This window comes from Vipera ursinii, assembly GCF_947247035.1.
Source record: "Vipera ursinii genome assembly, chromosome: 5".
NCBI classification, from domain to species: Eukaryota; Metazoa; Chordata; class Lepidosauria; order Squamata; family Viperidae; genus Vipera; species Vipera ursinii.
The window spans coordinates 62,620,194-62,635,479 of record NC_139518.1 but is presented as its reverse complement, the minus strand read 5'-3'; the positions used below and the strand labels follow the sequence as shown (position 1 = coordinate 62,635,479).

General features: G+C 38.8%; 1 protein-coding gene across 1 annotated transcript in view; it reads left to right on the top strand.

Moving 5' to 3' along the window:
* Positions 1-9,066, top strand: part of LOC310640792 ((E2-independent) E3 ubiquitin-conjugating enzyme FATS) — a gene marked incomplete at its 5' end in the record, with an annotated part of 188,339 nt that extends 179,273 nt beyond the window's left edge. The window contains 3 exons of the mRNA XM_083363309.1: positions 6,841-6,904; positions 7,877-7,976; positions 8,555-9,066. Of these exons, the coding sequence (XP_083219435.1) occupies positions 6,841-6,904; positions 7,877-7,976; positions 8,555-8,593 (203 nt within the window). The 3' untranslated portion in view covers positions 8,594-9,066. The remainder of the gene's footprint in view (positions 1-6,840; positions 6,905-7,876; positions 7,977-8,554) is intronic.
* Positions 9,067-15,286: the final 6,220 nt, after the last annotated feature.

Sequence of the window (15,286 nt, the reverse complement as noted above, 5' to 3'; positions counted from 1 at the left end):
AGAAGGCTGAGATAGGCTTAGATTTCTTGCATGTTTCCTGGCTTTAATCCTCAAGCACTGTCTCCTTATAATTATGCTAAATTGATGCACGTAGTCAGCCTTCAGAGACTTCTTGGCAAGTGAGCTTGCACAGAAGCTTTCTTGATACTGCAGTAAAGATGATGGCTGCTTTTTCTAAGCATGAATAAACTGCATTCAGGTGGGCATTTTTCATGGTAATGCTGCCTCAGCTGCAATTCCAGAGTTGCTGTGATACCAAAACAAAGAACGGTGAAGATTATTCCCTATCCGGTTAAATGTGAAATAGGATCTTGAATGAGAATAAAAAAGCATTAGATCCCATGTGAATTATTGGTGGAGTTCCTATTTACCTATTCTATTCCTAAGATGCTTATTAGTTGTACTTGTATTATATGCAAGAGACACCAATATTTTTTAGAAAGGGCTGTTACACCTGATGTTATCATCAATTCACATTTATGCCAAACAATATGAAACTCATTGACCTCTGTGTTGTATAATTTTAATGTTTCATTTCAAGAAAACTAATTAATGTAAGACAAACTACTTGCTGTGGACAATCCTGAACAAATTAGAGATCCCGCTGTGATGAGGGGAATAAAAATTATATTGAAATAACTGGATTTAAATTTCAAAAACTATGATGTAATTATTTTAGTGGCAAGGAAACCAGCTATTTATAATACTTTAAATCTACATAATGAAGAGTCCTATGCTCTTAATGTAAAAACATTATTTGTGAGTGATTGTGTAATGTGCAAAGTATATGTCTTTGTTATTTTATATGCTGACATAAGACCCCTCTCTCTTCCCAAATTACTTTTTCCCAAAAATCTTAGAGAATTAGAGAATTGTAAAGCTGATGTCCATCTCTGCATCTAATACTTGTTTGTTTCTGTTGGCATTTTATAGATTTGTGTTACAGAGGGCTTCTGAAATCCATATTTTCACAAGTACTTAGAAATAAGAAAATTGACAGTCTCCCTTAGTGTTTTCAAGTAATTACTTCTGTGCTGGTTTGGAAGACATTCAGAGACACCCTTCAGTGGACTAATAATTGTTTAGAGCTTACATATACATTCTTTTTAGCAAAAGGAGCCAATTTTCTGTCTCTTCCCAATTTTTTTTAATGCTTTAGGAAGGTTGCAAATGCTAACATCAGGATCTGGGATTAGTGGCTTTGAACAAAGCCTTTAGACATTTATTTCATCTGCAGTACTGTTTCATGTTTTGTTTGTATGGATTATGAATTCTCTTTTTTCTTAGAGTGTTTATATTTTACTATTTGTATTGCAAATGCTCCATTTACACAATATATAATAATTATCCTGATGATGCCAATATTGTTCAGTATAGAGTTCAGTATTTGTGTTGCAAAAAGCTTTCCTCCGCCCTGAAAACTGTCCTATTCGTGCTGTTATTCAGGCATCTGAATACATCATAATACATCTTCATTGCTGAAGGGCAATGCTTTTGTGACGTTTTTTCTAAGGGAATGTTTTCCTTGTGCTGCAGATCAGATTCATCCATTTGGGTGCTCATTCAATTCTATTTCACACCTTGCTAACATTTCCTCATTTAGTCATCAGTTTTGAATCCCTGGAATGGGTTTCAAAAGCTTCCACTTAAAATCCAGAACTTCTTTGGCTCTCCTCACTTCCCAGAAATCACTAGCAGCTGTTCCCTGCAAGATCTCAGATTGGGCCTGTATAGCTGGGAGAAGGTGGTCCTGTAAATTCGCAGGAACAAAGCCTTGCAGACCTCTATAAATTAATCCCAGCATTTTAAATTGCACTCAGAAACTTACCAGTAAGTGAATGCAGGGCCCACAGTTTTGCTATTGTTTGTTCCCAATTTCAGGAGCCAGAATATACAATATATGCAAGCAGTAGCATGCTGAACTAGTTGTAGTTTCTGAGTATTCTTCTAAGGCAGTTCCACATGAAGCACATTGTGATAATACAATAAGGTGGTGATGAGGTCGTGAATCACTGTAGTTGGGTCCTTTGCACCAGATTGGGTCAGAATTGGAACACTAACCAAAACCAGCCAAAGCCTGGTTATGGCTTCTATCTTTTTAACAGAAGGGTATGAGTTCCAAAGGACCCGCAGATCATGAACCTGCCTGTTTCAAGGGTGGTGCCTGTCAATATAGATAACACTACCATTGACAGACAATCCCAGTATCTAAACAGTAATTCTGTTACTATTAGGGTTCAGCTTTAATCTTCCATTTAGACCAGGGGTTATGGTTAGGGTACCGGGCCGTGCCATGCCAGCAACTGGTCCGCACAAAAAAGCAAAGCTCCATCTGCGAGATGCAGGCAAGACACAAACCCACGCATCCTCTGGTCCATGGAAAAAACTCTCTTCACAGAACCAGTCTCTTTTGGGCATCTCTGGTGTAAAAAACCCATCCCATTCCCTTAGAATTTTCAAGGGGTTTCACAAAAACACAAACATTTAAGAAACCACAGTTCAATACAATCTAAATGAATCAGACAGAGGCCAGGACATTTCAAAAAAAATATCCAGGAAAAACTATCCAGAAAAGTACCAGGATGCCCTTTGGAAGAGCTTCATCTTTTACTTCTTTTGGAAGGTGGCTGAAATTAACCACAATCCAATTTCCAGTGAAAAGCATTTACAGAGAGATGACATTACTACAGAGAAGCAGGATCTGCTTAGCCCATCATATTTCCCCAAGGCAGGGGAATCACCAGCTGCTTTTCCTGGCAAAATCAACCCTTTGGCATCCTATAAAAGAGTACCAACCAAATTAATCTCTCCTCTCTTACCACTGGAATCAGCTATGGAATCATTGTAAAATAGTGGCCCGCCCCCCATTTCCCAAAGTTGGTTCAGAAGGATATCATAATCAATGGGATTAAAAGCTGCCCAAAAGGGACCATCCAGATTCTAAGAAAGATCATCCACTGGTATAACCAAAGTGGTCTCCACAACAGAAGAAGGGATGAATCCTGACTGACAAAATTACACACAATTCTTTCCATTTTGGGTAGTAGATAGTAGGTTCTTCACCATCTACTCAACAATAGAGGGAGGCAAGCTATTCTCCAAAGTGCCTGAAGGCAGGACAAGAAGCAATGGATGGAAACTAATCAAGGAGAGAAGCAACCTAGAACTAAGGAGAAACTTCCTGACAGTTAGAACAATTAACCAGTGGAACAACCTGCCTCCAGAAGCGGTGAATACTCCAACACTGGAAGTTTTTAAGAAGAGACTGGACAGCCATTTGTCTGAAATGGTATAGGGTTTCCTGCCTGAGCAGGGGGTTGGACTAGATGACCTCCAAGGTCCCTTCCAACTTTACTATTATGATTATGATTAATATTCACTAAAAAGGAGAAGATTGGAGACTGGGTAACAGTTATCCAATATCTCTGGATACAGTGAGGATCTCTTAAAATGGGGGGCTTACCACTTCCTCCTGCCTATCTACCTTTATAAATGTGATTGTTTATGAGAGGAAGACCCACTCCAAACAAATCTGAAACATTTGTGCATTGTAACAAAGTGGTATAGTCCTAAATTTTTTCAATTGGACTTAAGTAGGTGAATACAGGATGCTATCTAGATTATTAGGCAGACCTCTTAGGGATATATACACACAAATATTCTGTGCAACTTGGAAAATGAAGAAGGTGGGATGGGCCACAGTTGCTCTTGCAGAATTAAAAAAAATATTTATCAAGGTAGAGTGGATAGTTGAGTGAATTAGATATGTCTATGTCTATGCATATATACAGTGTTTAAACCTCCAGGTACATTTATTTTATTTATTTATTGATTGATGGGATTTATATCCTGCCCTATCTCCCGAAGGACTCAGGGCGGCTAACAACAAAACATATAATAAGTACAGAAATCAAGATAAAAATAAAATTGAAATCATCTGTGCAATAAATTAAAATTAAGGAGTTAAAGATAAATTAAAAATTCTAAATATAAATTAATTAAAATGCCTGTCAGTCCAGGTCAGCCTGGTGGAACAGGAGTGTTTTGAGGCCACGGCGAAAGGATTGGAGGTTTTGGGCCATCCGAAGCTCAGGGGGGAGCTGATTCCATAGGGCTGGCGCTCCCACAGAGAAGGCCCTCCCCCTGGGGGTCGCCAGCCGACATTGCCTAGCTGACGGTACCCTGAGGAGGCCACCTCTGTGTAAGAGTACTGGACGATGGGAATTTGTTCCCGGCAGCATATGGTCCTGCAAGTATCCCGGACCTAAGCCATGTAGGGCTTTAAAGGTACCGTACCAGCACCTTAAATCTCACCCGGAGGGCAACTGGTAGCCAATGCAGCTCACTCAGGAGGGGTGTAATATGGGAGTATCGGGGTGCTCCCATCACAACCCGTGCAGCTGCATTCTGCACCAGCTGAAGCCTCCGGGTGGTCTTCAAGGGCAGCCCCATGTAGAGAGCATTACAGTAATCAATACAGGAGGTGACGAGTGCGTGGGTGACTGTACGTAGGGCATCTCGGTCCAAAAAGGGGCGCAATTGGTATATAAGACGAATCTGTGCAAATGCCCCCCTAGCCACGACTCCAATATGATCTTCAAAACTGAGTCGTGAGTCTAGGAGGACGCCCAGATTGCGTGCTCTATCAATGGGAGGTAACATCTCTCCTCCTATAGTCAGAGATGGAATCTCTTGGACTAAACGAGATGACGGTACGTACAGCCACTCAGTCTTGGCCGGGTTGAGTCGAAGCCTGTTTTCTCCCATCCAAATCTGTACCGCTTCCAGGCAACGGGACAGCACATCGAGGGCATCACTGGGTTGGTTCGGGGTGGAGATGAATAGCTGGGTATCATCAGCATATTGATGATATTTCACCCCGAAGCTACGGATGATCTCTCCTAGCGGCTTCATATAGATGTTGAACAGGAGGGGCGAGAGCACCGAACCCTGAGGCACTCCACAACTAAGAGGTCTAGGGCTTGACCTCTGTCCTCCTGCCAAAACCGTCTGCGAACGGTCCGAGAGGTAGGAGGAGAACCACCGCAGAACGGTGCCTCCCACTCCCAGCCCCTCAAGACGACGCAGTAAGATACCATGGTCGATGGTATCAAAAGCCGCTGATAGATCTAATAGGACCAGGACAGAGGAATAACCTCTATCTCGGGCCCGCCAGAGATCATTCACCAGTGCGACCAATGCCGTCTCCGTGCTGTGCCCGGGTCTGAAACCCGATTGGTACGGATCTAGATATTCGGCTTCCTCCAGGTTCAAAGGGAGCTGTCGTGCCACCACGCTCTCAACGACCTTCGCAAGGAAGCGAAGGTTGGAGACAGGACGGAAGTTGTTTAAAACAGCTGGGTCCAGTGCCGGTTTGGAAGTAAGCTGAGGGTGATATGTAAGATTGAAAGAGGTCTATCTCTAAATCAGAGGTCCCCAACCTTTTGGGCACCAGGGACCGGCTACGTGGAGAGAGGTTTTTCCGCAGACCAGAGGGGACATGGTTTTGTGTGCTGCCTGCATCCTGTGGGTGGGGTTTTCCTTGTTTGTGTGAACTGGTTGCTGGCATGCCGTGGCCTGGTACTGGTCCATGGACCTGGGGTTGGGGAACCCTGCTCTAAATGATCAGCAGATCAGTTCTGAGATCAGTTTTATCAAATAAATGCATATTTACTTTGTCATGCAACATTCAGAGAAAGGTGATTCAGAACATGTTAATCAAGGAGGGCTGTATTAAACTATTTCAGTTCTCCAGAATCAGTATTCTAAAACCTAACTCCTGGAATTAGAACTCATTAAAGAAAATTTGTATGAATTTTGCTTCCTTGATTGTGTGCTGCAGGCTTGGCAATAGGAAACACCTGGCAAGGAGGAGCTTGAAACCATGTTGAACAGCATCCTTACTAGTTGGTCTTTTGGAAAATCAGTGCTTTACAACTTCTCATGCCCAGCATGGTAGCCATTTTGCAAGAGCATCATAATGTGATCAGAATCCCAAATTGTGCCTACATTCAAAGATTTTAAGAATTCTCAGACAACAACTGTAAAATATTGTTATATGACTGAGATATATGGAGATATATAGAAAGCCAATATGGTGTAGTGCAGGGGTAGGCAACCTTGGCTCTTTTATGACTCATGGACTTCAACTCCCAAAATTCTCGAGCCAGCCATGCTGAGGGGAAAGGGAGAGTTTCCAAGTTGAGCCATGCTGGCTCAGGAATTCTGGGAGTTGAAGTCCACGAGTCATAAAAGAGCCAAGGTTGCCTACCCCTGGTGTAGTGGTTAAGGCACCAGGATAGATAGCAAGATATTGTGGATTCAAGTCCCACCTTAGCCATGAAAGACAGCTGGCTGACCTTGGGCCGGTCACTCACTCCCAGCCCAACTCACTTCATAGGTTGTGTGGAGAATAGGAGGGGAAAGGTGCCTTAGATATGTTCATCACCCTGATTTATTTCTACAAATAATAAAAGCAGGATGTAAATAGTTAAAAATAAAAAAAATAAAACACCTTGCGATTCCTAATCATTTTTACAAGGCATAATGCTATTGTAAAATTTATGTTGGCATAAAATAGTGGTTGGATGTAGCAGTCTACCTAGAAAAACTAAACTTGAATTACGAGCAATGGGAAGCAAAGCAGGAGTAAGGGAGTGTTGTCTATAGCCCCCCCCATTCCCCTCTTGAAAGAAGCAGCTAGAATTTGTGTGATGCTGAATCAGAAAAATTGCCATTGTAGCTCTTGATGTATGCTAAAAGAAAAGCAAAACAGCCAGTTGTCTCACTGAAGGTTGCTAAATTTACTAGTGCAATGTAACTTTTGTTTCTAATTATTAGATAACCTGTTCAAACCAAAAGAACGGTTCATTTCAGAAAAGGAGATGCATATGCGATCAAAAAGGTAGGAGCATCCTAAAGGGCATTGAGGTTTTTCCATCATGAACTTGATTCTTTTCCCTTCATTTTCTTCTTCATGAATTCTCAGGTTTGGTTTGATTTGCTTTATAGCTTTGATGCAAATTAAATCCACCCTGCAATCTTTTATTGTATGGCATATTGAATGTAATCATGGGACAGCCCAATAAACAATATTAATTTCTCGGGGTACAGTTTGTATTTTCTTAGTTTCATTTGAATGTGTATCACATCCATATTACTTTGCCTTTTGTTGGGCAGCTGATGGGATCAGAATACTCTTGGCTATGTTCTTAGACTGACTGGGAGATCATCTAAGCCACTGGATGAGAAGATTCCTTTAGGTATCTTCAGTCAAAGTGCAAACAGCAGCTAGCATACCCAGAGCAAAAATATGATTTGATAATAGCCAATTTCTAAATATTTTCATGGGCAGTTGGGTGTTCCTGGCAGGTCTGCATTTTGTATCTCAAGATGGGGCAGAAAGGAGAAATGTGCATTGAGAAATGCTTCTCAGATAAGGCACGCATAAGAATTCTTTTTCACAAAAAATAAGATGAGAAGAACTGGATCCTTTATGCACCATTATTTATATTATATATATTTGGTTCTCCCCAAGAGTCATTTAAAAGGCACAATTCAAACACAGTATTACATTCTGAAAATGTTGACATATCTAGAATAGAATAGATACTATAACATAAACCACAATAGAGGACATTATGGTTTTACATTTTTAGTAGAATAACATAAGTAACTGAAATGATAGAATCTTATATTTTAAAACATGTAGATCTACTTATTTGCCTTATTGTTTTGAACAGTTTTCCTGCTGTGCTGTCTTAACATGCGGCATATTAGATATATTTTAAAAAAGCATATTTTGAAATGCATCTTCAGAAGCCAATTAAGAGCTGCATTCTAGAATGACTAAAGAACTACAGTATATTTGTTGCAGGATTTATAACAATCTTCCTGAAGTGAAGAAGAAACAAGAAGAGAAACAGAAACGGATAATCCTACAGAGCAATAGAAAGCGGGTCGAAATATTTAAAAAGGTAAAAGGTTTTGAATCAATTGTTACAATACAACCCTCCACCCATTATTATACAGCAAAACAGGAAGCTGAATCCTGAACATTGTCATAGCTGACCTACAGCTTTAGCATAGAAATTTCATATCCTACATTCCTCCATTTGAGCTTTGATCATCACTGGGGAACATAAACAAGATTACGAAATTATAGTGATATTTTGCCTATAAGTCTGAAATCTTATTTCCCCTAAGGGGCATGCTCAAATTTAATAATGGACTCAAAAAATTATATGTAACACAGTTAAGTTAGATCCACAATTAGCCAGCTTTATAAAATTCATTTCTGAGGAAGCACTGAATAAAATAAATCTGTGCATCTCTAAAGAAAGCAGTCACATATAGTGAAGAAAATATGTTCGTAATAAGAATACATGGTTTCTGTTGTAGATATTATCTATTATGCTGTAATTATATCATGCATCATTATTTTTACGTTGTACATGTAATTGTTTATATTATTATTACAAGATGTTCATCTTTGGCCCTTAAAATGTTTAGTATTACAGTTTTTATGTTTGCCTTTATGTTTGTTTTCTTTCAGCAATTATTGGACCAACTTCTTCAAAGAAATACAGAATGAATAAAGATTCCTGGATACATCATTCTTCTTGGAACTCCAATGCCTTTGAAAATTAAAAAGCCATCTAAACGTAAAATGACCTTGAATCACAAAGCAACCTTATTTGTTTATAGACAAAGAAAATAGCTTTTTTTAAAAAATAAAATAAAATATTAAGTAATTCTGGAAAGTTACTGGATTAGATTCCAGTGAGACAGCTTTAAAATGGTTTTATGCAGTTGTTAAGGTAAACACATTATTTATTTTTTGTCTTTTAAACCAAAAAGTCAACTTTTAAATTATGACCGCAGAATATTTAATATTTACCTACAATAAACATTAATATATGTATTCCATTTATACACTGCATCAAGTTTATAACTTTTTTAAAAAGGGGGAAATTAATATAGCTGTTATTATGGTTAGAAACAAACCTATAATAGCACGGCTGGCTGTTCATTTGAACCTCAAATTTAAATTAATGGCTAATATAACAGGCAAATATTCTAATTTATGAAGAACTATATTTCTGTTTTATATAATGAATGAGATACCAGTTTAAAATAATATTTAATATCCAGCTAATTATTATTTTCAAACATGTTATTTACTAAGCCATGTAATTTTGCCCATCTTTTGTTATATTTATTAGAAGTGATATATTTAAACTTGGTAATTTTGATCAGTCAGCATGAAAGATTATACAATTTAAAACAACTAATGTATGCTCCACAAATATTTCAAAGGATTTTTTGTATATTCAGTAATAAAGGAAGCTAAACTTTATTCAAATAAATAAAGCAGACCAAGTTCTACTAGTTTTATTACTCTCAAAGCTATTATTAAAAAGCAAAATAACACCCATACATTTCTATCAGAGTAATAGGCTTTACCTAGATCTCAGTGAGGAAATGCACATATAGGATTTTTTTCTTTGTTTCTATGTAACACATACACTGCTTCTTTATATGACAATGTATTCTACTTCCCTTCATAGTAGCAATACTGGTTGTCAACAAATCACAAGTATGTTGTTCAGTAATTACAACATTAATGAGCCTTGCAATTTTATTTCAGTAAAGTAGGACCAATCCATTTTACAACCTCCAGGATCCTTAATCCATTAGCTAAGCTTTAGGGCAATCAGATCTTAAGAGTTACCCAGAAGGTAGTATCAGCCATCTTAGACATCTTTTATTATTGATATTTGTGATCATCAGGATCAGCAGCTATCTGTGGCTGTTAACCCAGAAACTCTTTTACTTCTTGACCCTGTGTATTTTCTTGCTAACTGACCACCATTTCTAATACAAGTGACAGGACCTTCATCTGCATTCTCAAAATACTTGTAAGTTAAAATATTCAGATTAAAACCAATTTGAACTCTTTTTAAAAAGTGGAATGATATATACTCATGTTGTCTGGGTAATCAGAGTCCAGATCCACGTTTTCACGAAATCAGAATATTTAAAGAGATTAGAAGGGGGGTGGGATAGGGATGGGCTGCCTTTTATGTTTTTTATTTGCTTTACAGTATTTCTCTGTGTCCTAGATACTGAGGAGAAGAAAAATAAAGCAGTTAACCATGTGGTCATTAAATGAATCCATTATCCTGGATTGGCACTGCCTATATTCTTAGACAGCTTAAACATTCTTAGGTCCTTGATTAGGACTTGAATAATTAAGTTTTATAAATCTTCTATCCAAAGCTAAAATCCAAAATCCAAAAAGAAGAGAAAAAGAACAAAAGAAAGAGAAAAAGGAAAAATGTGTGCAAAACAAAATATTAAATATACACATAAAATGTCCTCCTGAATACTGATAAATGTATCTTAACAACAATAATTTTCTCCCCTTCTAAAACAGCCCCATAACCCCCCCAAAATTCATATCTATACTTGTCAAATTAGTATATTACATCAAAAACTACCACAGATACAAAAATCCACCATTAATCAATTTAACCCACCATCCATTCACTGCAAAAAACAGACAAACAAAAAAACAGCCAACAGGTAATCCCAACAACAAAGCCAAACCTCAAAACCCTCCACTAACAATCTACCATTGTATTCAATTTGCAGAAAGCCCCCCCGATGCCCCCCAATGTCCCCCAACCCACCACAACCATTGTCTCCAATCCATTCAGGATTGAATACCATACTCAACAGTAAAAATAACTCCGTCCAGTCTCTCATCTCCACTCCTCCCCAAAATTACAACTGGGATATTTCCAAGCAACTGTATCCCACTCCCAAAAATCATAAGTCTCCACTGAGAATACCCCTGCAGCATCTTATCATTCAGTAGATTCTCCTGCAAACTGAAACACAACATCCTTAAGAGGTATAACTTTCCACCAATGTTAGATCACCCACGCATAATAGGTTTTTCAGATTTAGAAATATGCCCCAAACCTGATTGCTACTAAAAAAATGGGAAGGAAGGAAGGAAGGAAAGGAAGGAAGGAAGGAAGGAAGGAGGGAGAGAGGGAGGGAGGAAGGAAGGAAGGAAGGAAGGAAGGAAGGAAGGAAGGAAGGAAGGAAGGAAGGAAGGAAAACCTTTGCTAGATTACACAAAGCATGGATGAACAACTCATCCTCACCCAATCCCAGGTGATTTCTGGCAGTGGGTGAAGGAAAACTATTGATGTTGATAATAATAATGATGTTGCTTGGTTGTCTAATGAAACATCTGCAAGAAAACCACTGAGCTCATAGAGCACTTCAGAAGGACTTTACAATTCAACCCTGCAGTACAGACATTCTCTTCTCTTGATATCGATCAAAAGAACAAGCCAGCCAATTGCCTCAAAGACTCCGACCAACTGGCCCTGGGCAGTAACTAAGTAAGTAAGCATATTGTTGAAGGAGAGGCAATTTAATGAAAGAGTTAACTTTTTATTGATCTTTTTATTGACCTTCTCATTCTTGACACAGCTGACTGTAGTTTAGTTTCAGACAGTTAAAATAGTTTAAACAAATAGTTTAAATAGTTTAAACAAAACCTGAATTGTTTGGGATTAAAACAAATTAAGCCCTTCCCCTCACTTCAGTGTGTTTGCTCAACATGCGCTATCCCTCTCTCCTACTGACCCAGTTAACTATGTAATGCCTACAGAATTGGTTCACCCAGACTTGTGGGGTAGTCTCTACATGGATGACACTGTGTTTCTAAATACACACCCTCTATAGAAGCCAGGTATTGGAAAAAGGCAAAGGCATATGATATTTTGTACACACTGCTGCAGAAAGCTGAGTAAAATTGTCTGGCTTAAAAATTAATAGATTGCCAGAGCTGATGTAGAAATGCTGGGTTCAACCTCATCAGCTGAAAGCTGAACTCAAGGAGTTCAGTTGAGCTAAAGAAATGACCACCAGAGGGTTCAATAGGGGGACTGCAATGTTTATGTTAAAAATTTGTGTCTGATCCTTTAAAAAATAATATCTAGTAATTTTGTTTATTGGACTGTTGCTATATTCTCTTTCCTCTGCGTAGAATATTTTTAAGCTGCTATAGCCTGACCATTGACCTGAACCAGTTTAAAGAACCATGCTATATTTATTCTACCAACATCAGAAAGGGCATAGTGTTTGGAAGAAAGTTTTGAATTTGTTCAAAACTGCTTTTTGGGGGCATTTAAAATGTATTTTTTTTCTTTTGAATTCTCTTTTCTTTTGTATTCATAGGTATATGCACAGTAATTTTCCAAGGCTGAATAATAAACCTTTATTGTCAAAGTACAACATGTGTACATTGAGATTAGCTGAGCCTCCCCCCGTGCTCTCTCCCCCCAACACACAGTGACAACAAACCCTCCATCCCACCACACTATGTGAACCAACTACACCACACACCGGCCTCCCAAGTCAATTCTGCATAAGATTATGTCCCATTTAAAAGCCTAACAGCCCACGGATAAAAGCTATTTTTCAGCCTGTTGGTACGGCTGGCTATATTCCTATATTTTCTACCGGATGGTAGGAGAGTAAAGAGATACCGTCCAGGGTGTGAGTCATCCCTGAGAATCTTCCTCACTCTTCCAAGGCAACGAGCCCTGGCGATGTCATCCAGTGGTGTCAGGGAACAGCCCACAATGTCTTGTGCTGTGCTCACTACCCTCTGTAATAGTTTCCTATCCGCGGCTGTCAGACCAGCATACCAAACCACAATACCATAAGAGAGGACGCTCTCTATAGTAGACCGGTAAAAGAGGGTCATTAGCTGTTGTTCTACCCTGTTCTTCCGCAAGACCCTAAGAAAGTGAAGCCTCTGTTGGGCCTTTCTAGCCACCTGAGTTGTGTTAACTTTCCAGGTCAGATCTTCACAGAGGTAGACTCCCAGAAATTTAAAGGAGGAAACTCTCTCTACACAGTTCTCTCCGATGTAAAGTGGGGCAGATTCCTCCTTTTTTCTCCGGAAGTCTAACACCATCTCTTTTGTCTTGCCAATGTTTAGGTGCAAGTTGTTGTTTCTACACCATATGGATAGTTTTTGTACCTCCGCCCTATATGCTGTCTCATCCCCACCTGTAATAAGACCCACCACAGTTGTATCATCTGCGAACTTTATTATCGCAGTGGATGGGTCAGATGATACACAATCATAAGTGTATAAAGAGTACAGGTAGGGGCTAAGCACACAGCCCTGTGGCGTGCCGGTGCAAAGCTTCAGGGGGGTGGACAAAGCAGAGCTGACCCTCACTGTTTGTAACTGATCCCTAAGAAAGTCTTGAATCCAATCGCAGATGGCGGGGGAGAATTTCAAGTCAGTCAGCTTCTCGATGAGAATGCTCGGCAAAATGGTGTTGAAAGCCGAGCTGTAGTCAACAAAAAGCATCCTGACGTAACTTCCAGGCTTCTCAAGATGACTTGCTACAGAGTGTAAAGCAGTAGCTATGGCATCGTCTGTCGACCTATTTCCCCTGTAGGCAAATTGATGTTTATCAAAGTCTAGTGGGAGGCATGTCTTAAGATGTTGGAGAACCAATCTTTCGAAGCATTTCATGACTACAGACATTAATGCAATAGGTCTGTAGTCATTCAGGCACTCAACTGCAGTTTTCTTGGGGACTGGGACAATGGTAGCTGCTTTCAAGCAGGATGGTACACATGCCGTTTGCAAGGAGATGTTAAAAATCCTTGTCAGGACCCCTGCTAATTGATCGGCACAATTCCTGACCACTATCCCCAGCACCCCATCTGGGCCTGCAGCTTTGCTGGGATTCACAGCCTTCAATACAGCTCTCACTTGGTGTTCACACAGGGTGAGTGGCTGAGAGTCAGAAGGCCGGCCAGCAAAGGCTACGGGGTCTGGTCTTTTAACCTCGTAGCGGGCGAAGAAGATATTCAGCTCCTCAGCCAACGAGGCATCGGTGTTTGCCATGCTCCTCGTGCTGCCCTTATAGTTGGTTAAGTGCTGCAGTCCCTGAAGATACAATATATAGTAATTCTCAAAATAAGCATTAAATACAGTTGTTAGCAAATAGTAAATAGGATGCCTGAGACGAATCATTGGCAGGAAACAATGGTAAGATATGAATGTAGATTGTGAAGTAAGAAAAACAGCTACTGTGTCTAATTTTAAAATATATAGTTAATATTTAACTCAACTCTTATCCTATTGCTTCATATTATTGTGGATGGAAGAAGATGACAATCTTTGGGGAGAAATCTGCATGTTTATGAAGTCTTTGAATACTTTGCATCTTTTATTTTTTTGAAATTTTTGTTTTAGGAAAACAAAAATTAGGCAGTAAATAATTAAATATTGTTTCAGCTGCATTTTTAGAATACCTGTTCACATGATATTATTTCAAAGTTCTATGTTTCATAAATGTGGTACTATATTGTGGTGTTAATAACATTTTTCCAAGCTCAACAAAGAATGTAAAATGTAATTGCATTCTCATTCAGTGTGAGATGAGAAACTGATTTGTAATTGCAACTATTACAATGGTGTATTGTATTTTTATAGTGTTTTCTTTATCGATATTATATGTATAGAACTGCTTGTTTATACAAATGTTTATATGTAACAGCTGGAGACATTCAAAGTCACCCATACGATTTTAAAATATTGTATGTTCTTATTACAAGCCTTTTTTACCTTTTGATTTAATGATTTGAATAGTAGCCAAGATTTTCCTAGAATTACTTGGAGGCCCTTGATTAAAAGCAGTCTCCCAAACAAAATTGTACTTCAAAATATGAATTTTACATTAAATGTCTTGGACATCAACAAACGGGGATTACACATTTTTTTCTATTTGTTGTAATTGGATTGGCATAAACAATTAACTCTAGAAAAGCATATATCACCCTTAGCAGTAAGTGGAAGTGAGGCTTAAGAAGATTGCTGTCCATAAACTGGTAAATTAGACATCCATTTGTGTATTTCCCCCACCCCCCGACTATATTGCTTCCATAAATGAGTCTATTGCCAATATTATTGACTTGGTTTCTCTCCCATTATATTTCTCATTTAAAATGGGTCTCTTGGCACTCACTGATTTCTAGCTGCACCTGACTACATTTTGAAAAACATGCTTTCAATTTTCTAAAATAAGACGTAAAGGAAAGCTTCAGTCCCCAAAATCATCTTTTTTGCCATAATTCTAGGCCCCAGCTGGACCACTTAATATTTCATAGAAAAATTAAAATAATTGGCAACCAATGGTTTAGTCTAGAATTGTGACCTTCTACCCCAGAAGTA